General features: G+C 42.5%; 1 protein-coding gene across 2 annotated transcripts in view; it reads left to right on the top strand.

Moving 5' to 3' along the window:
* fer1l4 (fer-1 like family member 4) overlaps positions 1-26256 on the top strand; it is a 368573-nt gene that overhangs the window by 249430 nt on the left and 92887 nt on the right. For both annotated transcript variants that reach the window (XM_087994630.1, XM_087994631.1), the window contains exons 36-38: positions 1108-1235; positions 3863-4033; positions 16819-16973. In XM_087994630.1, the coding sequence (XP_087850756.1) occupies positions 1108-1235; positions 3863-4033; positions 16819-16973 (454 nt within the window). The remainder of the gene's footprint in view (positions 1-1107; positions 1236-3862; positions 4034-16818; positions 16974-26256) is intronic.

Genomic DNA, 26256 nt, shown 5'->3' with positions numbered 1-26256 from the left:
ATAAAGATATAAAAGCACAGCTAAGTGGTCAGCAGTCCTTGGCAAGGAACTTCTTTTCCTGGGGATTTCGATCCTGGGGAAGCCACAGTCCAGTGGTATGGACTACAATTTGCTTTTCCTGAAAGATGTGATGCAAGACTCTTCCCAGTGGGTAAAGCCACCATCATTTCCAATAAATGTTGTCCACAGTACCAAGAGTTGAAATCTTATTGCAAATCTACAATAAATAAATATTCAAAGTTTGTGCGAAGATTTGTAGCTCGGGTGCTCGTTGTTGTGGTTCTGTTCGCCGAGCTGGAAGTTTTTGTTGCAAATGTTTCGTCCCCTGGCTAGGCGACATCATCAGTGCTTGGGAGCCTCCTGCGAAGCGCTTCTTTGATGTTTCCTCCGGTGTTTATAGTGGTCTGTCCCTGCCGCTTCCAGTTGTCAGTTTCAGCTGTCCGCTGTAGTAGTTGGTATATTGGGTCCAGGTCGATGTGTTTGTTGATGGAGTTTGTGGATGAGTGCCATGCTTCTAGGAATTCCCTGGCTGTTCTTTGTTTGGCTTGCCCTATGATAGTAGTGTTGTCCCAGTCGAATTCATGTTGCTTGTTGTCTGCGTGTCACATAGGGCAAGCCAGACAGAGAACAGCCAGGGAATTCCTAGAGGCATGGCATTCATCCACAAACTCCATCAACAAACACATCGACCTGGACCCAATATACCAACCACTACAGCGGACAGCTGAAACTGACAACCGGAAGCGGCAGGGACAGACCACTATAAACACCGGAGGAAACATCAAAGAAGTGCTTCGCAGGAGGCTCCCAAGCACTGATGATGTCGCCTAGCCAGGGGACGAAACGTTTGCAACAAAAACTTCCAGCTCGGCGAACAGAACCACAACATAAATAAATATAATCCTGAGAATTTGGCCTGGACTTTCCACTTGCCAGATAGCCATGATTCCAGTGTGGGATTCTGTGGATTCCCCATCATAGCATACTCCAAAGGAATTCCCAGGAAGCAGCCCCCCTACACTTGAAACCATCCGAAAGTATCTGTGTTAATTACAGTTTTTGGTAAACTTTTGTGATTTTCCAAACTAAAACTTTTTTTTAACCAAGGCAACTAATCTTGCTCCCACTGACTTGAATGGAAAATCCGATCCATATATCGTTATTAAAGTTGGTGAACAAGTCCAGGATAGTAAGGACCGGTACATCCCCAAACAACTGAATCCTGTCTTTGGAGAGTGAGTATTAGTGCAATTCTGTAACTATCAAAGCTAATATACTAAAATTCTGGAACCTGGATCGAAATGACGTTGTTTTGTCATAGGTTATGGGGTTTCTCTGTCCAGAATTTCTTACCATAGTAGTAGCTCAGTTAAAGAAAGGGCCTTAAAATGGCTTCTACAACAGACAACATGAAAATGGAAAAAAACACAAAGTACAGGTGTATGAAAACAGACTGATTAGGGACAAAACATTTAGGAAAATAAATCACTTGTAAGGATTAGTCACTGATATTGGTTGGCAACGCTAATCTGTTCAGAATAACCTCAGGCAGTCTAGTCAGCCATTAAGGTGCTTGACGTACAAATCTGTCACTTGCTGTCCAAGAGGAAATGACCTGTTCTGTACCTTGTCTTCCCAAGGAAAGGGATGCATTTCAAAGTCTTTATTATGAGAGTCTAACAATTGAGTTTTTGACCTCTCTAGAAGCAGCTCCATAGATAAACCTATGTTTATGGCCAAGAACACTAACCTATCCCCACTTTACCACACTGCCCCTTCCACCCCTTTTATCTGCAGCTCCCCCTACATCCACATCCATCCTGAAGAGGGGTTACACTTGAAACGTCTACACTATGCCACCGTGGGCGGCATGGTGGCACAGTGGTTAGCACTGCTGCCTCACAGTGCCAGAGACCCGGGTTCAATTCCCGCCTCAGGCGACTGACTGTGTGGAGTTTGCACGTTCTCCCCGTGTCTGCGTGGGTTTCCTCCGGGTGCTCCGGTTTCCTCCCACCATCCAAAGATGTGCAGGGCCAGGTGAATTGGCCATACTAAATTGCCTGTAGTATTAGATAAGGGGTAAATGTAGGGGTATGGATGGGTTTCGCTTCGGCAGGACGGTGTGGACTTGTTGGGCCGAAGGGCCTGTTTCCACACTGTAATCTAATCTAATCTAATCTAATCTTCTCCTCGTCCTAATGCTGTCTGGCTTACTGTGTTCACCCAGCCTCCTGCTTGTCTACTTTGGATTCCAGCATCTGCAGTTTTTTTTGTCTCTAAAGAAAATAAAGATCTCTGCAATCTGTTAAAAAGACACAACATGATCAATTTGTCAGTTTGACTTTTCATGAATCTCAAATTATAAATACTCCAAAAAGTACTACTGAATGAAAATAAAATAGAGTGCATTTATAGATAGTAATGGAGATAATTTTAGTCATCCCTAAGATAGAGTCATAGAGAAGTACAGCATGGAAACAGGCCCTTTGGTCCAACCTGTCCATGCCTATCAGATATTCCAACCCAATCTAGTCCCACCTGCCAGCATCCGGCCCATATCCCTCCAAACCCTTCCTATTCATATACCCATCCAAATGCCTCTGAAATGTTGCAGTTGTACCAGCCTCCACCACATCCTCTGGCAGCTCATTTCATATACGCACTCTGTGTGAAAAAGTTGCCCCGTAGGTCTCTTTTATATCTTTCCCCTCTCACCCTAAACCTATGCCCTCTAGTTTTGGACTCCCCAATCCCAGGGAAAACACTTTGTCTATTTATCCTATCCATGCCCCTCATAATTTTGTAAACCTCTATAAGGTCAACCGTCAGCCTCCGACGCTCCACGGAAAACAGCCCCAATCTGTTCAGCCTCTCCCTATAGCTCAAATTCTCCAATCCTGGCAACATCCTTGTAAATCTTTTCGGAACCCTATCAAGTTTCACAACATCTTTCCGATAGGAAGGAGACCAGAATTGCACGCAATATTCCAACAGTGGCCTAACCAATGTCCTGTACAGCCGCAACATGACCTCCCAACTCCAGTACTCAATACTCTGACTAATAAAGGAAAGCATACCAAATGCCTTCTTCACTATCCTATCTACCTGCGATTCCACTTTCAAGGAGCTATGAATCTGCACTCCAAGGTCCCTTTGTTGAGCAACACTCCCTCGGACCTTACCATTAAGTGTATAAGTCCTGCTAAGATTTGCTTTCCCAAAATGCAGCGCCTCACATTTATCTGAATTAAACTCCATCTGCCACTTCTCAGCCTATTGGCCCATCTGGTCCAGATCCTGTTGTAATCTGAGGTAACCCTCTTCGCTATCCACTGCACCTCCAATTTTGGTGTCATCTGCAAATTTACTAACTGTACCTCTTATGCTCACATCCAAATCATTTATGTAAATGACAAAAAGTAGAGGACCCAGCACTGATCCTTGTGGCACTCCACTGGTCACAGGCCTCCATTCTGAAAAGCAACCCTCCACCACCACCCTCTGTCTTCTACCTTTGAGCCAGTTCTGTATCCAAATGGCTAGTTCTCCCTGTATTCCATGAGATCAGTCTCCCATGGGGAACCTTAGATATTAGTAGAGGTTACTTTTCTAATCAGCCTGTTCAGAGATGAAATATACTCCACAGAGCGTGTGGGACTTGAACTCAGGCCTCCCGGTCCAGGGGTGGGGACAGTACCACTGTGCCAGAAGAGCCCTAAGATATTAATGCTATTCTGGTTTCAGTTGAACACACCTGCCTGTTCAATACAAGTAATTGCAAATACTTTAATTCTCAACTGTAAAGTGTATGGTAATCTTCAATTCCTTTATTAATAATTATTTTGTTGTTAAATATTCTCAGAGTGTTTGAAATGACTGTTGCATTTCCGATGGAGACAGAGCTCACTGTTTCGATATTTGATCATGATATGGTTGGAACAGATGATTTGATTGGTGAAACTAAACTCGATCTAGAGAATCGATACTATAGTAAATATCGAGCTCAGTGTGGACTGCCAACCCAATATGAGGCGTAAGTACTCTTCAAGATTAATCCTCAAAATCTAAATCTGTGAGATAAAAATAAAAATTTACTGTATTACAGCATGTATGAATTGACCATAAGGCCATAAGACGTTGGAACAGAAGTAGGCCATTCGACCCATCAAGTCTGCTCCACTATTCAATGAGATCATGGCTGAACTGATAATCCTCAACTCCACTTTCCTGCCGTATCCTCATAACCCTCAATTTCCTACGGGATTAAAAATCTGTCTAATTCAGCCATGAAAATACTTAATCACCCAGCCTCTGTACCCCACTGTTGGAAAGAATTCCAATGATTCACTAGCCTCCGAAAGAAGAAATTTCTCATCTCTGTCTTAAATGAGCAACCCCTTGTTCTGAGATTATGCCCTCTGATCCCACACTCTCCCTCAAGGGAATATTATTTCTCCTGTCAAGCTCCCTACAAATCCTATATGTTTCATAAGGTCTCCTCTCTTATTCTAAACTCCAGTGAGTACGAGCTCAAACTACACAATCTATCTTTGTAAGAAGGTCTCTTCATATCAAGGATCAATTAGTAAACCTTCTCTGGTCTGCCTCCAGAGTCTATCCTTCCTTTAGATAAAGGGGCCAAAGTTCACATTATTCCAGCTGTGGACTGAATAATGCTTTGTATAGTTTTAACCAAACCTCCCTACTTTTATAAAAATTGAAAGATCTGCGGATGCTGTAAATCAGAAACAAAATCAGAAGTTGCTGGAAAAGCTCAGCAGGGCTGACAACATTTGTGAAGAGAAATGAAAGTTAACGTTTCAAGTCCAATGACCCTTCCTCAGAACTCAGAGGAAGGGTCATCAGATCCGAAATGTTAACTCTGATTTCTCTTCACAGATGCAGCCATATCTGCTGAGCCTTTCCAGCAACTTCTGTATTTGCTCCCCATTTTTATTCTCGATTCCACTTGTCTTCATTTGTCTTCCCTTGGATGCCAGCTTTTTATGATTCTTGCTTGGGGACCTCCAAATCCTTCTGTTCTTTGGTTTTCTGCAATCTTTCTCCCTTTAAATAATATTCAGCTCTTCTTTTCGTCCTGCTTTACAACAAGATCTTGATCAGATGGGGCAATGGGCTGAGAAGTGGCAGATGGAGTTTAATTTAGATAAAATGAAGTGCTGCATTTTGGGAATGCAAATCTCAGCAGGACTTATACACTTAATGGTGAGGTCCTAGGGAGTGTTGCTGAACAAAGAGACCTTGAAGGTTCATTGTTCTTTGAAAGTGAAGTTGCAGGTAGATAGGATAGTGAAGAAGGCGTTTGGTATGCTTTCCTTTATTGGTCAGAGTATTGAGTAGGAGGTGGGAGGTCATGTTGTGGCTGTACAGGACATTGGTTAGGCCACTTTTGGAATATTGTATGCAATTCTGGTCTCCTTCCTATTGGAAAGTTGTTGTGAAACTTGAAAGGGTTCAGAAAAGATTTACAAGGATGTTGCCAGGGTTGGAGGAGGCTGTTCTCTGTCTGGCTTGCCCTATGTGATACGCAGACAACAAGCAACATGAATTCGACTGGGACAACACTACTATCATAGGGCTGTTTCCGTGCTGTACATCTCTATGACTCTATGCTAAAATTCATAAACTCATATTTTTCCACATTATTTTCAATCTAAGTTTTTGCCCAATCACTTAACCTATCTATATTCCCACTGTAGACTCCTTGTGCTATCCTCACTGCTTGCCTTTCCATCCACTTTTGTTTCATCCACAAATTTGGCGATAGTATAATTACTTCCCTCATCCAAGTAGTTAATGTGTACTGTAAATATTGTGGGCCCAGCACTGACCCCTGTGGTACTCCACTACCTGTTTTTTTGTCTCCATCTGTTTATGAATAAGGGTGTTGTATTGGCAGTTTTCAAACTTCAGAGGATTTTTCCATTATCTAAGAATTCATCAAAGATTACTGTCAGTGCATCCACTATCTTTGCAGCTACTGCTTTTTATATCCTAAGATGTGAATCATCAGGTTCAGGGATCTTATTGACTGTTAGCCTCATTTATTTCCCCAATAATTTTTCTCAAGTGATAGTCTTTGTTTTTATTTCTCTCCCTTATTAGTACTTTGATTGTTTTGTATTTTGTGGAATGCTTGTAAAGACTGATATAAAGTATTTATTCAACACCTCTGCCATTCCTGATTCTCCATTATTATTTTCCCACCTCATTTTCTAAGGGACCTATGTTCATTTTGGCCTGTTCTCCCTTTTTATATATTTAAGAAACTGTTTTCACATTACTTGTTAGTTTGCTTCAGTTTATTTCCTCTTTTATGTGGTTATCTTTTGTTGGCTTTTAAAGCTTTCCCAATACTCTGATATACCACTAATCTTTGCCACATTGTATGTTTTTCTTATCTAATACTATCATACAGTGATAGAGTCCTACAGCACAGAGACAGGCCTGTCAGCCCAAACTAATCCATACAAACCAAAATGTCCATCCACACTAACTCCATTTCCCTCATTTGGCCCTATCCATCTAAGAGAAAGTCAGGACTGCAGATGCTGGAGATCAGAATCAAAAAGGGTGGCACTGGAAAAGCACAGCAGGTCAACAATGTCTGAGAAGCAAGACAGTTGACATTTCGGGCATAAGCCCTTCATTCCTGATGGACATTTAAGCAACTCTTGAATAGGCACATGGAAGATAGTACAATGAAAGATATGTAGGTCAGTATGATCTTAGAGTAGGATAAAAGGGTAGCACAACATCGAGGGCCAAAGGATGTGTACTGTGCTGTACAGTTTTATGTTCTATGAAACATTGACTCTCCAGTTCCTTGGATGCTGTCTGACCTGCTGTGTTTTTCCAGCGCCACACTTTTCGATTCATGTCCTTCTAATTCTTTTCTATCCATGTATTTGTCTAAATGCCTTTTAAATGTTGTTAATGTACCCATCTCAACCACTTCCACTGGCTGCTCATTTTATATGCATATGACCCTCTATGTAAAAGAGTTGCCTGTCAGGTTACCGTTTATTCTTTCTCCTTTAACCTTAAACAGATGCCATCTAGTCCTTGATTTCCCAACCCTGGGAAAGTGACTGAGTGCATTCACCCTATACATGCCTCTCATGATCTTGTACATTTCTATAACACCCCCCCTCAGTGTCTTACATTCCAAGGAAAAAGTCCTAGTTTGCCTAACCTCTTCCCATAGCTCAGACTGCTGAGCCCTGGCAACGTCCTTGTAAATTTCTTTTGCACTCTTTCCAATTTGATAGCATCCTTTCAATAGCAAAGGTGACCAAAATTGAACACAATATTCCAAGTGATGCCTTACCTACGAAGTGTGCAACTGCAACATAACTTCCCAACTTCTATACTAAATGCCCTGACTGATGAAGGCCAATGTGCCAAAAGCCTTCCTCACTGCCCTGTCTATCTGTGACTCTGCTTTCAGAGAACCGTGCACCTGAACGCCAAGGTCCCTCTGTTCCACTACACTCCTTAAGGCCACACCATTCACCATAAAACACCTACCTTGATTTGACTTTCCAAAATGCAAAACTTCACATTTATCTATATTACACTTCAGTTGCCATTTCTCAGCCCATTTCCACAGCTGACCAAAGTCCTGGTGCAATTTCCTTTACTTTCCTGGTTAACCACAGACAGTTTGTCCCCTTCCTAGACTGAGATTTCCTCACTGAGATTTATCTTTGCCTTTAGTGTGGTTAACAGCATGATGATGTGATCTGGATTAATATCTACCTAGTGCACATTTCTGCAAATGATTTGCCAGTGAACTGCAGTCTTGTCAGGCCCGAACTGTTCCCAGATACTGAATAAACTGAAAATAGTGCTCATTGTGGCAGTGACACTTACACTGTATGTGTTGCTAAATCGACGAATAATAGCAAATTTAGAAAATTAATCCATCACAAATATAATCTTCCCAATGATCTATGAATATTGTTGCTATATTCTCCCAAGGAGTGGATGTACATCAACTGGATGTAAGGTTTTACTTTGTTGCTAAAGTTGATACATTTGGTTTACCTCACTGCATCATAAGTCATTGAATATCCTAATCACCCCTGGCCAATACATACAGTCGTACACTAATTGTCTCGTGTTCATTACTGACATGTCCCTGGTGTAACAGCCAAATGCTTTTGGTAATAGGACTTGTTTGCACTGGAAGATGACTTGCTTTGATATACAGTTGCCGAATTGTTTAACCTATCTTTATCCCTTCGTAGTTGTTTTACATCCCTTTCTCTACTTACTTTCTTTATAGCTGAAAATGTGTTGCTGGTAAAGCACAGCAGGTCAGGCTTCGGGCATAAGCCCTTCATCAGGAATTTCCTGATGAAGGACTTATGCCCGAAACGTCGATTCTCCTGTTCCCTGGATGTTGCCTGACCTGCTGTGCTTTACCAGCAACACATTTTCAGCTCTGATCTCCAGCATCTGCAGACCTCACTTTCTCCTTAATTTCTTTATACCCATCTTTGTGCATACAAATTGTAAAAGGTTAATGCTGCAGCACTGATCCCTATTGCACATGAATTGTTAATCTTGCCAAACAGAAAAAGACCCATTTATGACCATTCTCTCTTTCCTGTTGACCAGCCAATCTTCAAAAGGGAGTTAGATGATTATCTGAAAAGGAGCATTGTGCAATGTTACAGTGTGAAGGCAAAAGATTGGCTCTTTGTGCTATGCTCATTTGGAAATCAAGCTCAAATTACGTCTTTCTACTCTGTAACAATATTTTTCATTCATTCATGCGACATGGGCATCACTGGCTAAGCCAGCATTTATTGTCAGTCTCTGGTCGCCCTTGAAAAGTGGTGGTGAGTTGCCTCCTAGAACGGCTGCAGTTCATGTGCTGTAGGTTGACCCACAATGTCTTAGGAGGGAATTCCAGCACTTTGACCCAGTGACACTGAAGAAACGGTAATATATATCCAAGTGAGTGGCTTGGAAGGAAACTTGCAGGTGTTGGTGGTGTTCCCTGTATCTGCTGGAAGTGTTCATGGGTTTGCTACCTAAGGATCTTTAATGAATTTATGCAGAGCATCTTCTAGATAGTATGCACTGCTGCTACTCAGTGTTGTTGGTGGAGGGAATGGATGCGGTGCCAGTCAAGTGAGTTGCTTGTCCTGGATGATGTCAAGCTTCTTGAGTGTTGTTGGAATTGCATATATCCAGGCAAGTATTCTATCATATTCCTGACTGTACCTTGCAAATGGTGGACAGAATTTGGGGAGTCAGGAGGTGAGTTACTCACCACTGTATTTAGTAGGTGTATTTACCATTCCAGTCAGCAGTAACACCCAGGATAATGGTAGTGGGGACTCAGCGATGTAATACCTTTGAATGTCAAGGACCGGAGGTTAGATTGTTTTTTGTTGAGATGGTCATTGCCTGACATATGTGTAAGCACAAATGTTACTTGCCATTTTTCAGCCCAAACCTGGCTATTGTCGAGGTCTTGGTATATTTGGTCATAGACAACTTCAGTACCTGAGGAGTTGCAAATGGAACATCATGCAGTCATCAGTGAACATTCCCATTTTGACCTTATGATGGAGTGAAGGTTCATTGATGGAGCAACTGATGATGGTTGAGCCCAGGACACTGCCCTGAGGAATTCCTGCATTGATGTACTGATGACCTCCATCAGCCACAACCATCTTCCTATAGTTGTATCAAGAATACTGAAGGAGTCTGCAAATAGATATAGATACAGAAAAATATTTGGCAGATGGAATAAAATGAATAAATGTAAACTTGTTCAATTCAACAGTACATATTATTTAATAGAGCAGGAGAGATTGCAGAATTTTGAGGCACAAAGAGACCCAGATACCTGAATCACAAAGTAAATATGTAGGTACAACAAATGGTTAGGAAGGTGAATGGAATGTTGTCATTTATTGCCAAGATCGATTGATTTATTGTCATCACATGTATCGAGATACAGTGAAAAGTGTTGTTTTGTGTGCTGTACAGGCAGATTGTACCATACAAAGTACATCAGGGTAGCAGAACAGAATGCAGAATCCAATGTTACAACTGCACAGAAGCTACAGAGAAAGAGATCAGAATTGGAAATGGAACATCTAAGTGGAAGTTTCAGCTGTACTGAGTATTGGTGGTACCACATCAAAAGTATTTTGTATAGTTTTAGTCTCCTTATTTCAAAAATTAAATGATATATTTGCCTTGGAAATGGTTCAGAGAAGACTGACTCAACTGATATCTGCATGATTGAGCAGATTGGGCCGACATCCATTGAAGTTTAGAGGATTGAAAGGTAATCTTATTGAAACATACAAAAGACCCTTAAGGGACTTGACAGGGCAGATACTAAGAGTTTCAGCCTTCTCTTTTTCATTTCCATTCTTTTAATTTCAATTCACTTTCCAAGTTTTCCCGGCTCTCTCCAGATTCTTCACTTTCTCATGCTCCAGCTGCTTTAACTAACTCAGTATGAACTGATTCCAGTGTCTCACTACTTGGAGCACCTGGTCTCTCTTTTAACTCTGTAAAGAACAAATACTATGCTTTCAGATGTGGGTTTGCTCGCTGAGCTGCAAGGTTCATTTCCAGATGTTTTGTTATCTTCAGTGGGCCTCAGGTGAAGCAATGCTGAAAAATTCCAGCTTTCTATGTATATGTTTGGGTTGGTGATGTCATTTCTGTGGTGACGTCACTTCCTGTTCCTTTTCTCAGAGGGTGGTAGATGGGGGTCTAACTCGATGTGTTTGTTAATAGAGTTCCGGTTGGAATGCCGTGCTTCTAGGAATTATCGTGCGTATCTTTGTTTGGCTTGTCCTAGGATGGATGTGTTGTCCCAGTCGAAGTGGTCTCCTTCCTCATCCATGTGTGAGGATACTAGTGAGAGAGGGTCATATCTTTTTGTGGTTAGTTGTGTTCATGTATCCTGGTGGCTAGTTTTCTGTCTGTTTGTCCAATGTAGTATTTATTACAGTCCTTGCACAGTATTTTGTAAATGATATTAGTTTTGCTTGTCTGTATAGGGTCTTTCAAGTTCATTAGCTGCTGTTTTAGTGTGTTGGTGGATTTGTGGGCTACCATGATGCCAAGGGGTCTGAGCTACAAATCTTCTCAAAACTCACTCTGCTTTCAATTATTTCTCCTTTTTAGCCTGGAGGCTATTCCACTTCTAATTTACTCACCAGTTCAAAACTTAGCTTTTGGACCTCTTGTATGTCAATTTTGGTAGCTCTTCCACTGTAGAAGACTTTTAAAGCTCCTAGTGCCATCTTATTTATATTCTTTCAAGTATGAAACCTGGTGTTTATCTTTTGTCCTTTATCACTTACTCTGACTCCAAATTAATCTTACATTGTTTATGTTCCAAAATTCTAGCCAAAGTGCCCTTAAAAGTTGTTACAACCGATTGGGGATGATGCACTGGAAATCAAAACACACTATTCTCAGCGTTGTCACAAGTATGGACTTTTAATTAAATCATTGAATTGTCCAATTCTACCAAACTCTGCAATTCAGGTTAAAGAAATATGCACATCAATTTTTTTCATTACTAAGAAAATAGTTTTATTTATAACAACTTTTAAGAATGGATACAGGATTTCTACTATATATAATTTAACATGCATTAATACATACATAAACATGGACGCATACAAAGACACATGTAGACACAAGAAAAAGCAAACACAAATATTATGAGTGGAGTGGAAGCGATAATAATCAGAGGAACACAGTACACCACCAATCCAAAATCACAAAATGAGGTGAACTGGTTCCACAGTCCTTTTCTTTTCTTTGATAATGCCTCATATTATTTGTGATGATCAGACTTTAGAGTCAGAGGCATATAGCATAGAAACAGAACCTTCAGCATACCTTGTCTATGCAACAAACACTAAATCCCTTTACCTGCACTTGGTTCATAGCCCAATATGCCATAACCTAATACATCCCACAATCCTCAGGAGATAATGTGGACTGCACATGCTGGAGATCAGAGTCGAGAGTGTGGTGCTGGAAAAGCATAGCAGGTATTGCAGCATTTAAGAAGTAGGAGAATCGATGTTTTGGGCATTAGCCCTTCAATAGGAATGAGGCTTGTGGGCCTGGGGGGCTGAGAGATAAATGGGTGGGGGGGGAGAAGGTAGCTGGGAATGTGATGAAGGTGGGGGTGAAAGTGATAGATCAGAGAGGAGGGTGGAGTGGATAGATGGGAAGGAAGATGGACAGATCAAGAGGTTGGTGCCAGGTTGGAGGGTTGAGACTGGATGAGGTGGGGGGAGGGGAAATGAGGAAACTGATGAAATCCACATAGATCCCGTGTGGTTACAAGGTCCCAGACGGAAGATGAGGCGTTCTTCCTTCAGGCATTGAGTGGTTAGGGTTTGGCGATGGAGTAGACCCAAGACCTGCATGTCTTTGGTGGAGTGGGATGCAGAGTTAAAGTGTTTAGCCATGGGGCGGTGGGGTTGGTGCAGGTGTCCAGAGATATTCTCTGGTACGATCCGCAAGTTGGCATTCTACCTCCCCGATGTAAAGGAGATCACCATCTTCTTATGCAGCATGTTCCATATTTCTACCACTTGTTGAGTGATAAAAAATTCTCAGAGCTTCTCTAAATGACTTACTCCTCCTCTTAGATACATCTGCCATCGGGAAGAGATTCTCACAATCTATTCTGTCTGTGCTTTCATAATTTTGCATATATCAATCAGATCTCCACCAGCCTCCTCTGATCCAAAGAAAACAAACTTAACCTATCCAGTCTCTTCTTATAATTGAGATTTTCTATCCCAACTCTGGTGAATCTCCTCTCCACCCTCTCCAATGCAATTATATCCTTCTGATAGTGTAGCCACCAATCTGTATACGGTATTCCATCTGTTGCACAACCAATGTTTTATAACGTTGTAATAAGACTTCCTTGCACTTATATTGTATGCTCTAGCTAATAAAGGCAAGCATCCTAAATGCCTTCTTCACTATCCTGTCTAACTGTGCTGACACTTTCATGAATCTATAGGCTTGTACACCAAGATCCATTGTTCCTCAGTACTCCCTAGAGACCTACCATTCATTGTGTCTATTCTTCCCTTATTAGACCTCCTAAAATGCACCACCTTGCACTTATTATGATTAAATTCCTTCTGCCTTTGTTCTGTCCAGTTTATTAGCTGATCAATATCAGTCTGTAGCCTGAGACCATCCTCCTCACTATCAACAATATCACCAAGTTTCATGTCATCTTCAAACTTACTAATTAAACCTTTGATATTCATATTTAAATCATTCATGTACGTAAGGGTCCCAGCACTGATCCTGTGGTACTCAGCTGGTCACAGTCTTCCAATTACAATTCAGGGCAGCATGGCGGCTCAGTGGTTAGCACTGCTGTCTCACAGTACTAGGGTCTCAGGTTCGATTCCAGCCTTGGGTGACTGTCTGTTTGGAGTTTGCACATTCTCCCTGTGTCTGCGTGGGTTTGCTCTGGTTTCCACCCCACAGTCCTAAGATGTGTAGGTCAGGTGAATTGGCCATGCTAAGTTGTTCATAGCATTAGGTGCATCAGTCAGAGGGAAATCGGTCTGGGTGGGTTACTCTTTGGAGGGTCGGTGTGGACTTGTTGCGCCAAAGGGCCTGTTTCCACACTAGAATCTAATCTACAATAATAACAACTCTCCACCATCATCCTTTGCCTCCTATTTAAAAATTAATTTTGGATGTGGTTTGTCAACTTGCATTTACTGAAGTCCACATGAACCATATCAATTGCACTCCTGTCATCAATAGTCTAGAAAGACAAGGGTAGCAAATACACAGGAACAGCACCAACTGCAATTTCCCCTCCAAGCCTTTCAGCATCCTGACTTGGAAACATATCGCTGTTCCTTCACTATCCCTGGGTCAAAATCTTGGAGTTCCCTTCCAAACGGTATTGTAGGTCTTCCTATAGCACATAGAACATAGAACATAGAACATAGAAGAATACAGCGCAGTACAGGCCCTTGGGCCCTCGATGTTGCGCCGATCCAAGCCCACCTAAACTACACTAACCCACTATCCTCCATATACCTATCCAATGCCCTCTTAAATGCCCATAAAGAGGGAGAGTCCACCACTGTTACTGGCAGGGCATTCCATGAACTAACGACTCGCTGAGTGAAGAACCTACCCCTAACATCAGTCCTATATCTACCCCCCCTTAATTTAAAGCTATGCCCCCTTGTAATACCCGACTCAATACGCGGGAAAAGGTTCATACTGTCGACCCTATCTAACCCCCTAATCATCTTGTACACCTCAATCAAGTCACCCCTAAACCTTCTTTTCTCTAGTGAAAACAGCCCCAAGTGCCTCAGTCTTTCCTCATACGATTTTCCTTCCATACCAGGCAACATCCTGGTAAACCTCCTCTGCACCCGTTCCAATGCCTCCACATCCTTCCTATAGTATGGCGACCAAAACTGCACACAATATTCCAGATGCGGCCGTACCAGAGTCTTATACAACTGCATCATGACCTCAGGACTCCGGAACTCAATTCCTCTACCAATAAAAGCCAGTACGCCATATGCCTTCCTCACCGCACTATTTACCTGGGTGGCAACTTTCAGAGATCTGTGTACATGGACACCAAGATCCCTCTGCTCATCCACACTACCAAGTATCCGACCATTAGCCCAGTACCCCATCTTTTTGTTATTCTTCCCAAAGTGAATCACCTCACACTTAGCTACATTGAATTCCATCTGCCACCTTTCTGCCCAGCTCTGCAGCTTCTCTATATCCTGCTGTAACCTGCCACATGCTTCCTCACTGTCAACAACTCCTCCGACTTTCGTGTCATCCGCAAACTTGCTCACCCAACCTTCTAACCCCTCTTCCAGGTCATTTATAAAAATGACAAACAGCAATGGTCCCAAAACAGATCCTTGCGGAACACCGCTGGTGACGGCACTCCATGAAGAAACTTTGCCATCAACTACTACCCTCTGTCTTCTTCCATCCAGCCAATTCCTAATCCAAACCTCCAACTCACCCTCAATGCCATATCTCCGTATTTTCTGCAGTAGCCTACCATGGGGAACCTTATCAAACGCCTTACTAAAATCCATATATACCACATCTACCGCTTTCCCCTCATCAACCTCCTTCGTCACCTTTTCAAAGAAGTGCAGCGGTTCAAGAAGGCAGCTTACCACCAGCATCTTAAGGGTGACTAGGGACAGGAATTAAATACTGGCTCATGTCTCACAAGTGAATTAAAGAAAAAGCCGGTTCCTAAGCAGACTGATTCCTAAGCAGACAAATTAGTTCACTAATTGCTTGGCTGGATCCAGGGGTCAGTCTTTTCCTGTAGATTTTAGTTTTCTTCCTTTTGTAACCTCTAAATGTTGGATCCCCAGCTTTTTCAATAGGGTTGGCGAGGGCAATTCTTCAAGGACAAGGAGAAAGAGTGAGAGATGTTGATGCTGTAAGCTTGTAGGACATCTTCCTTCTTCTGCTTCATCCCTACTTACAGGACATGTGTTAAACTGCAGGTAGTCCAAATCAGAAGGTGCTGTGCTGTCCTGAACCCACAACAACTGGTGTGAAATGAAAATCAAAGATTGCCTGTCAGCAGAATTGCTCTAAACATACCCGGGTTTTGCCAATTTATCTGCGCACAGTGTCCCCAAAAGTAAAATTACTTCATAAACAGTAGTTAGTCTCACTTGCTTTTCCAAAACTACAAATAGATCCTTGTATCTTTTCTATTTTTGAAAGCACTATCTATTTTATCTCACTTTCAAACCATAGTCCACAAAAGTAAAAGATTTGGTCTCCTTGATCGGATTAAACAATGATCTTTATTTTTGAACAAGGTTTTGAAGCTCTGTGGCTTATCAAAATTGGAAGGAATTAAATTCTGCTGGTTTTGCAGTCTATAGAAACATTAGATTTAACAGGTATTATTGAATCATTGAAATAATAATCTGTTACATTAGTTCACAAATTATAAATTAATCAAGGTACATTAAAATTATTTATTTCAATTCTGGTTTGCACACAAAGCATTATATAGACAGAAAGAAAAAAATCAGAATGTGAAATGGCTGCAGGATATCACGTTAAATTATAGCAAAACACCATGAATGCTGGAAATGTAAAACAAACAGAACTCTGAGGAAGAGTCTTACTGGACCCGAAACATTAACTCTATTTCTGTCTCCACATATGTTGCCAGACCTGCTGAATTTTTCTGTTTTGGTTGCAAGAAATTACATGTTGGAGTTCAAAATGACTTCCTTTATCTTGCAAAACCACAGGAAAATGATTTTTTTTTCATATCCAAGCTGACCTATAATGGTCCCACTTTAGACACCTAGGGTTGTTATGCAATTAATAGGGACCCTCAACTTGTCAAATTAAGTTGGCTTCAGGAAGTGGTGGTGTAGTGGTAATATCATTGGACTAGCAATTTAGATTCACAAGTTAATATTCTGGGGTCATGTTCATATCCTGCCATGGCAGGTGGTGAAGCTTTATTCAATAAAAAACTAGCTGAATGATGCCCAAGAAACTACTCTCCTTACTTGGTCTGTCCTACATATGACTCCAGACCTACAACTATGTGATTGACTCTTAAGTACCACTGGGCAGTTAGAGATGGGCAATAAATGCTGGCCTAGCCAGAGATGCCCACATACCAGGAATGCTTTTTCTAAAAGTGACATAAACCAAAGCGGTTTCCTCACCTATCTGGTTTGATTGTATTTTGTCCTATTTGATTTGTAGACAAGGTTACAATGCATGGCGTGACTGCCTGAAGCCTTCCCAGATCTTAACAAAACTGTGTAAAGATTTACAACTATCGGAACCTGAATATAGAATTGGGGAAGTGAAAGTCAACAACAAAATATTCAAGATTCCCAGTGACTCACAACCAATGGGTAAGTACTGCTGTTTTACCTTTTTAAGACATTTCCAAGAATTTTAAGCTGATTTTCATATGAATCCATTCAATGAAATTGACATAGGTAGTAGGAAAGGAATGGAAGGCAGGAGATATTCTACAAGTCTTCTGATAGTAATGCTCTAATGAGAGCATCTCAATACAACAATTTGGGAAACATGTAGCACAATCGTTTTTCAAATACACTTGGGAAAATCAAAAAGGTTTCGGAACAATATTAGGAGAATGTTAGAACAACAAGTGCAGAGGAGATTTAGGAACATAGGAAGAGAAGTAGACCATCTAGCTCATCAAGCCCATTCATCTATTCAATTAAATCAAAGCTGAAATTCTCCCTCTTGTCATGATTCCTGCATATTCCATCTCCCATCATGTTTCTGGGTAGAGAATTCCAGAGATTCTCAATTTTAAATAGGCTGTCTTTTATCCTGAGACTGTCACCTGTTTTTAGAATTACCAGCCGGGGAAACATCCTACCTACCTCCACCCCATCAAACCCTGTAAGAATGTTATATTCTGCAACAAGATCATCTCTCATTCTTTGCTGTAGTGATTACAGATCCGGTCTCCTCAATCTCTCTTCATAAAACAATCCAATTTTGCCAGTGAATGATCTGGAGAGCCTGAATTGCACTCCTTCTATGACATGTACTTCCTTCCTTAGATGAGTCCAAAATTGTAGAGGTATTTCAGCTGCTGTCTCACCAAGACTCTATATAACTGCAGCAACACATCTTTACTTATGTACTCAAATCTTAAAATCGCTCTTGGCAGAGGATCCAAAATGGCAGTGATCTAAGTAGTCTGCTTTGCTGAGCTCTGCACCTCAGTTCAGGCAAAGTAGCACTCTCACCTCCCCATTTAAATAATTTCTGTGATAATTTCTATGATAATTTGATCTTTAAAGAGTTTTTGAATGTAGATATCCTATATAATTTCTTTTATAAAGTTTGTTTTATCAAAAAATATGACTAAAGATAAAGGCCCCAGCAAGTCCCAACCCATGGGACACTCACCTGTGAAGTCAGACAGCTCCGCGGCTGCAGCTGCAGCTTCCTCCTGTAGTCCCTCAGAGTCGTTCCCTTACCAGGCCCTGGCTGCGGAGTTTGCAAAACAGCGAGAGATGATTGAGACATCAATCAAAGAGGAGTTCCGCACCAGATTGGACCTGATCTCGGCCATGCTGCAGAAACAAGTGGTGCATCTGGAAGGCCAAGGACAAAGAACAGAAGAAGTGGAAAGGATGACGGTGGTTTCTGACACTGAGATCGATTCTGCAAAGGAAAGAATTCGAATGCTGGAAAAACAGGTACTTACCTTACAGGAGCAGGTCGGCATCCTCGACAACAGAGATAGGAGAAAGAACGTCTGTATTGTGGGGCTGCTGAAGGGGGAAGAAAGTGACCAGCCAGCGAGCTTCTTTGAAGCTGGCTGCCTTAATACCTGGGCCTGGAGGCTGCATCTGACCAGGTAAAAGTTGAAAGGGCCCATCGAGTTGCTATGTGCAAGTCTGACTCAGAACAGCTGCATCGCGTAGTCCTAGTGTGAATCCACAGCTATAGAGATAATGTTAAAGTTATGGAAGCCTCCAGAATGAAGGGAAAAGATCCACAGGCTTTAATCCACAATGGTTCGAAGATTGTGTTCTTCCAGAACTTCTCTACAGCTGTAATTTGGAAAAGGAAGACCTTTAATGAAGCCAAGAGAAGACTGAGAGATCTTGGCATCCAGTATTCCGTATGGTACCAGTGGTATTTCGCTTTATGTGTGAGGAGTCAAGGCTTTCTTTTGCCTCCCCAGAAAAAGTAAAAAACGTTTTGGACATGATAATAGATTAGATAACTGAAAGGACGAGGACAATAGTGTTTTTTCTCTTTTTTTCTCCTGTTTGTTTGTGAGGGGTTGCTGAATCCCTTTATTTTGATATTAATATGTGATAATGTATTTTTGGGGGTGGGTAGAGTGTTTACTTTAAATTTCCTTGTTAAGACAATTATCTTTTTCTCCTTCTTCTTGGCCTGAGTCTGGGATGTGGCTCAAGCTGGAAGGAAGTATGAAAGTGCTATTGAGATATGTAAGTGCCCCCTGTGGGCAGGGGTAGAGCCCATTCTAACGTGTATTGTATTTGATTTAATTTGATGTTATTTTTTGTAGATGTAGTTATTAGGATGTTAGATGTAGTTAGATAGTTAGAAGAAAGAAAAATACAGCACAGAACAGCGCTTTGGCCCACAATGTTGTGCAGAGGTTTAATCCTAATGTAAAATATGGTACTTAACCTACGCATCCCTCAACTCACTGCTATCCATGTGCATTTCCGGCAGTCGCTTAAATGTCCCCAATGACTCTGCTTCCACCACCACAACTGGCACGCATTCCATGCATTCACAACTCTCTGCATAAAGAACCTACCTCTGATGTCTCATAGAACATAGAACAATACAGCACAGAACAGGCCCTTCGGCCCACAATGTTGTGCCGAACATTGTCCTAGCTTAAGCACCCATCCATGTACCTATCCAATTGCCGCTTAAAGGTCAACAATGATTCTGACTCTGCCACTCCCACAGGCAGCGCATTCCATGCCCCCACCACTCTCTAGGTAAAGAACCTGCCCCGGACATTCCCCCTATACCTTCCACCCTTCACCTTAAATTTATGTCCCCTTGTAACACTCTGTTGTACCCGGGGAAAAAGTTTCTGACTGTCTACTCTATCTATTCCTCTGATCATCTTATAAACCTCTATCAAGTCACCCCTCATCCTTCGCCGTTCCAATGAGAAAAGGCCTAGCACTCTCAACCTATCCTCGTACGATCTATTCTCCATTCCAGGCAACATCCTGGTAAATCTTCTCTGCACCCTGTCCAAAGTTTCCACATCTTTCCTAAAGTGAGGTGACCTGAACTGCACACAGTACTCCAAATGTGGCCTTACTAATGTCCTGTACAGCTGCAACATCTCTTCACGACTCTTGAATTCAATCCCTCTGCTAATGAACGCTAATACACCATAGGCCTTCTTACAAGCTCTATCCACCTGAGTGGCAACTTTCAAAGATCTATGAACTTAGACCCCAAGATCCCTCTGCTCCTCCACCTCACTAAGAACTCTACTGTTAACCCTGTATTCTACATTCTTATTTGTCCTTCCAAAGTGGACAACCTCACACGTGACAGGGTTGAACTCCATCTGCCACTCCTCAGCCCAGCTCTGCATCATATCTAAGTCTCTTTGCAGCCGACAACAGCCCTCCTCACTGTCCACAACTCCACCAATCTTCGTATCATCTGCAAATTTACTGACCCATCCTTCGACTCCCTCTTCCAAGTCATTAATAAAAATTACAAACAGCAGAGGACCCAGAACTGATCCCTGTGGAACTCCACTTGTAACTGGGCTCCAGGCTGAATATTTACCATCTACCACCACTCTCTGACTTCAACCGGTTAGCCAGTTTTCTATCCAACTGGCCAAATGTCCCTCTATCCCATGCCTCCTGACTTTCCGCATAAGCCTACCATGAGGAACCTTATCAAATGCCTTACTAAAATCCATGTACACTACATCCACTGCTCTACCCTCATCCACATGCTTGGTCACCTCCTCAAAGAATTCAATAAGACTTGTAAGGCAAGACCTACCATTCACAAATCCGTGCTGGCTATCCCTAAGTTCAGCCATGATTGTCTCCCACTATCGTTGAGACAGGCTAATATCTCTCTCATTCTTAAGAAGGGGAAGACTCCAGAGGAATGTGCCTTTTATAGGCGCATCTCACTTCCAAACTCTGATTTTAATATTTTGTCCAAGGCTCTAGCATTAAGATTGGACACTGTGCTGCCTTCCATTGTTAGCGACGATCAGACTGGTTTTATAAAAGGCCGAAGATCCTCTAATGATGTCAGGAGGTTGCTGAATATGATTCAAGCTTTTCAGCAGCATTCGGTTCAGGGATCACTGTTCTCATTAAATGCAGAAAAAACATTTGGTTGGGTCGAGTGGCCATACCTATTTTATGTGCTTGAGCAATTTGGATTGGGGGCGGTTTTTATTAAGTGGGTGAGCGACCTGTATGCTGATCCCCTGGAGGCGGTTCACATCAATGGTGTGAGGTCTAGTAATTTTGATATTTGTAGGGGCAGTCGGCAAGGCTGTCCCCTTTCACCATTACCTTTCATGTTGGTGATTGAGCCGCTGCCAGAAGTGATCCATAGGGATCCTAATATAGTTGCCCCGAAAGTAGGATCCAGGTCGCATAAGATCTCATGATATGCAGATGATTTTCTGGTTTTTCTGTCGAATCCACAGGTTTTGGTATCCCATCTTATAGAATGCAGCAACTCTTTTGGCTCTTTTTTGGGCTACAAGATTAATCTCTCAAAATCGGAGGCTATATCTATGAGGGGGAGGGGGGGTTCTCAGGAGAAATTTTGAGGTGGAAGTGAACCATGGTTCCCCTTCAAATGATCTCAGGAGGGTTTGCCTTATTTAAGCATCTGTATTACTCCAGTTTTTGATTGGTTGTTTGAGGCCAATCTTGCTCACTTACTTGACAGGATTAAGCAAGATTTTCAGTGATGGGAGTTACTTCCAATATCCTAGCTAGGCTGGATATCTCTTATCAAAATGAATATTCTTCCCCATTTGCTCCATCCTATATGATTGCTTCCTCTGAGTTTCCCAAGGCAAATATTCCAGAGATTTAATGGGTGGTTTAGTTATTTTATTTGAGCCATAGACGGCCTCTTATAAAGTTGTCTAAACTACGTTGTCTCATGGGTTGGCAGGAGTGGATTTCCCAGATATTAGAAGATACCAATTAAGTTCTGTTCTATCGTTTGTTAGTGATTGGGCTTGTAAGGACCCAGCATCAATGTGGCTAGATATTGAGGCCTCCCAGACAAAATGTCCCCTAATCAGCTTTTCATTCTTAGATAAAGTGAAAATGGTCATGGAATATTGCCATAATCCGATTGTTATTAATAATGTTAAGGCATGGAGGATAATGCGGCAGAGGGAGGGTAATATGCCCAAAATGTCATTTCTTACCCCTACAATGGATATGCTGGGTTTTCAACTGGGAGTAATGGACCCCGGATTTAAGCTCTGGGCAGCCAGGGGAATCTCCTGTCTTTGTGATAAGGTTCCCCATGATAGGCTCGTTCAGAAGGTCAGGAGGAATGGGATACAGGGAAATTTAGCTGTCTGGATACGGAATTGGCTGGTCGACAGAAGACAGCGAGTGGTAGTGGAAGGAAAGTATTCTGCCTGGACGTCAGTGGTGAGTAGTGTTCCACAGGGCTCTGTTCTTGGGCCTCTACTCTTTGTAATTTTTATTAATGACTTGGATGAGGAGATTGAAGGATGGGTTAGCCAGTTTGCAGAGGACACAAAAGTTGGAGGTGTCATTGACAGTATAGAGGACTGTTGTAGGCTGCAGCGTGACATTGACAGGATGCAGAGATTGGCTGAGAGATGGCAGATGGAGTTCGACCTGGATAAATGCGAAGTGATGCATTTTGGAAGGTCGAACTTGAAAGTTGAGTACAGGATTAAAGACAGGATTCTTGGCAGTGTGGAGGAACAGCGGGATCTTGGTGTGCAGGCCTCCTAATAGTCCGAGAATCATTGAAGAAAGGATAAGGAAGGTGATTCAGGAGATGAGTGACAGTAATAAGGTGGTTGTTATGGGGGACTTTAACTTTCCTGATATTGATTGGGAAAGCTATAGCTCAAGTTCGTTAGATGGGTCAGTGTTTGTTCAATGTGTGCAGGAGAGTTTCCTGACACAATATGTAGACAGGCCAACAAGAGGTGAGGCCATACTGGATTTGGTTCTGGGTAACGAACCAGGCCAGGTGTTAGAATTAGAGGTAGGTGAGCACTTTGGGGATAGTGACCATAATTCGGTGATTTTTACTCTCGTGATGGAGAGGGATAAGTGTGTACTACAGGGCAAGAGTTATAGCTGGGGTCAGGGAAATTATGATGCGGTGAGGCATGACTTAGGATGTGTGGCTTGGAAAAGTAGACTCCAAGGCAAGAGTGTAAATGATATGTGGAGCTTGTTCAAGGAGCAACTATTGAGTGTCCTTGATAATTATGTACCTGTCAGGCAGGGAGGAAAGGGTCGTGCGAGGGAGCCGTGGTTTAATAAGGAATTGGAATCCCTTGTTAAATGGAAGAGGGCGGCCTATCTCAAGATGAGACGTGAAGGTTCAATTGGGGCGATTGAGAGTTATAGGGTAGCCAGGAAGGACCTGAAGAGAGAGCTAAGAGCAGCAAGGAGGGGACATGAAAGGTCCTTAGTCGGTAGGGTTAGGGAAAACCCTAAGGCTTTCTATAGGTATGTTAGGAATAAAAGAATGACTAGGGTAGGAATAGGTCCAGTCAAGGATAGTAGTGGGAAGTTGCGTGTGGAGGCTGAAGAGATTGGGGAGACACTGAATGAATACTTTTCTTCAGTATTTACTCAGGAACAGGGCATTGTCGTCGATGTGAATACTGAGTCACAAATAAGTAGAATGGATGGCTTTGAGGTATGTAGAGAAGAGGTGTTGGAAATCCTGGAAAAGGTGAAAATAGATAAGTCCCCTGGGCCTGATGGCATTTATCCTAGGATTCTCTGGGAAGCAAGGGAGGAGATTGCAGAGCCATTGGCCTTGATTTTTATGTCCTCTTTGTCTACAGGAGTAGTGCCAGAAGACTGGAGGATAGCAAATGTGGTTCCCTTGTTCAAAAAGGGGAGTAGGGATAACCCTAGTAACTATAGGCCGGTGAGTCTCACTTCTGTTGTGGGCAAAGTCTTAGAGAGAATTGTAAGGGATAGGATTTATGCACATCTGGATAGGAATAATGTGATCAAGGATAGTCAGCATGGTTTTGTGAAGGGCAGGTCGTGCCTCACAAACCTTATTGAATTCTTTGAAAAGGTGACGAAGGAGGTTGATGAGGGGAAAGCGGTAGATGTGGTATATATGGATTTTAGTAAGGCGTTTGATAAGGTTCCCCATGGTAGGCTACTGCAGAAAATACGGAGATATGGCATTGAGGGTGAGTTGGAGGTTTGGATTAGGAATTGGCTGGATGGAAGAAGACAGAGGGTAGTAGTTGATGGCAAAGTTTCTTCATGGAGTGCCGTCACTAGCGGTGTTCCGCAAGGATCTGTTTTGGGACCATTGCTGTTTGTCATTTTTATAAATGACCTGGAAGAGGGGTTAGAAGGTTGGGTGAGCAAGTTTGCGGATGATACGAAAGTCGGAGGAGTTGTTGACAGTGAGGAAGGATGTGGCAGGTTACAGCAGGATATAGAGAAGCTGCAGAGCTGGGCAGAAAGGTGGCAAATGGAATTCAATGTAGCTAAGTGTGAGGTGATTCACTTTGGGAAGAATAACAAAAAGATGGGGTGCTGGGCTAATGGTCGGATACTTGGTAGTGTGGATGAGCAGAGGGATCTTGGTGTCCATGTACACAGATCTCTGAAAGTTGCCACCCAGGTAAATAGTGCGGTGAGGAAGGCATATGGCGTACTGGCTTTTATTGGTAGAGGAATTGAGTTCCGGAGTCCTGAGGTCATTATGCAGTTGTATAAGACTCTGGTGCAGCCGCATCTGGAATATTGTGTGCAGTTTTGGTCGCCATACTATAGGAAGGATGTGGAGGCACTGGAACGGGTGCAGAGGAGGTTTACCAGGATGTTGCCTGGTATGGAAGGAAGATCGTATGAGGAAAGACTGAGACACTTGGGGCTGTTTTCATTAGAGAAAAGAAGGTTTAGGGGTGACTTGATTGAGGTGTACAAGATGATTAGGGGGTTAGATAGGGTTGACAGTGTGAACCTTTTCCCGCGTATTGAGTCGGGTATTACAAGGGGGCATAGCTTTAAATTAAGGGGGGTAGATATAGGACTGAAGTTAGGGGTAGGTTCTTCACTCAGCGAGTCGTAAGTTCATGGAATGCCCTGCCAGTAGCAGTGGTGGACTCTCCCTCTTTATGGGCATTTAAGCAGGCATTGGATAGGTATATGGAGGATAGTGGGTTAGTATAGGTTAGGTGGGCTTGGATCGGCGCAACATCGAGGGCCAAAGGGCCTGTACTGCGCTGTATTCTTCTATTCTATCTATCTATCTACATAGATCCCAAGTGGACGTGGTTGTTAAGAAAGCATATGGTGTTTTGGCTTTCATTAACAGGGGGATTGAGTTTAAGAGCCATGAGATCTTGTTGCAGCTCTACAAAACTTTGGTTAGACCGCACTTGGAATACCGTGTCCAGTTCTGGTCGCCCTATTATAGGAAAGATGTGGATGCTTTGGACAGGATTCAGAGGAGGTTTACCAGGATGCTGCCTGGAATGGAGGGCTTATCTTACGAAGCGAGGTTGACTGAGCTCGGACTTTCTTCATTGGAAAAAAGAAGGAAGAGAGGGGATCTAATTGAGTTACAAGATAATGAGAGGCATAGATAGAGTTGATAGCCAGAGACTTTTTCCCAGGGCAGAAATTGTTAACATGAGGGGTCATAGTTTTAAGCTGTTTGGCGGAAAGTATAGAGGGGATGTCAGGGGCGGGTTCTTTACGCAGGGAGTTGTACGAGCATGGAATGCGTTGTGGAAGCAAGGTCATTGGGGATATTTAAGAGACTGCTGGACATGCATATGGTCACAGAAATTTGAGGGTTCGTACATTAGGTTTACCTTACATGAGGATCAATGGTTGGCACAACATCATGAGCTGAAGGGCTGTTCTGTGCTGTACTGTTCTATGTTCTATGTTCTATTTATTTGAAGGTGAACTAATGATGTCCTTTGACCAAATAATTCATAAATATTGTCTAGTTAGCAAAGATCTTTTCTGCTTTTTTCAGGTCAGGGGTTTTATTCAGAAAGGGAACACGCTCTTGATCAACCCTTTAGATCTACTTTGGAGAAGAGGGTGCTTTATGCTAAAAGTACTCTCTCTATTAGTATGCTTTATCATATGCTGGGGGGGGTGATCCTTCAGAAGACATTGAGCAACTTTGTGGAGTTTGGGAGGGGGAATTCAGCATTGAAATTTCTATGGAGGCATATAGGGGCATTTGCAAGAATGTACAGCTAAAGATTTTGCAAAGTGTCCATCTGGCCCCAGACCGTCTCTCAAAGTTTAAGGTGGGAACAAGCCCCTTTTGTCCTAAGTTTAAGATAAACATCAGTACTCTCGCTCATTGTTTATGGTCCTGCACAGGTGCTGTACTTGTTGGAGTTCTGTGGCAGGGGTT

Source organism: Chiloscyllium plagiosum, unplaced genomic scaffold (assembly GCF_037043375.1).
Source record: "Chiloscyllium plagiosum isolate Xiang-an unplaced genomic scaffold, Cpla_swu_hap1 HiC_scaffold_15, whole genome shotgun sequence".
In the NCBI taxonomy this organism is placed as follows: Eukaryota; Metazoa; Chordata; class Chondrichthyes; order Orectolobiformes; family Hemiscylliidae; genus Chiloscyllium; species Chiloscyllium plagiosum.
The sequence above is the reverse complement of the archived record's forward strand: the minus strand, read 5'-3'. Positions and strand labels throughout refer to the sequence as shown.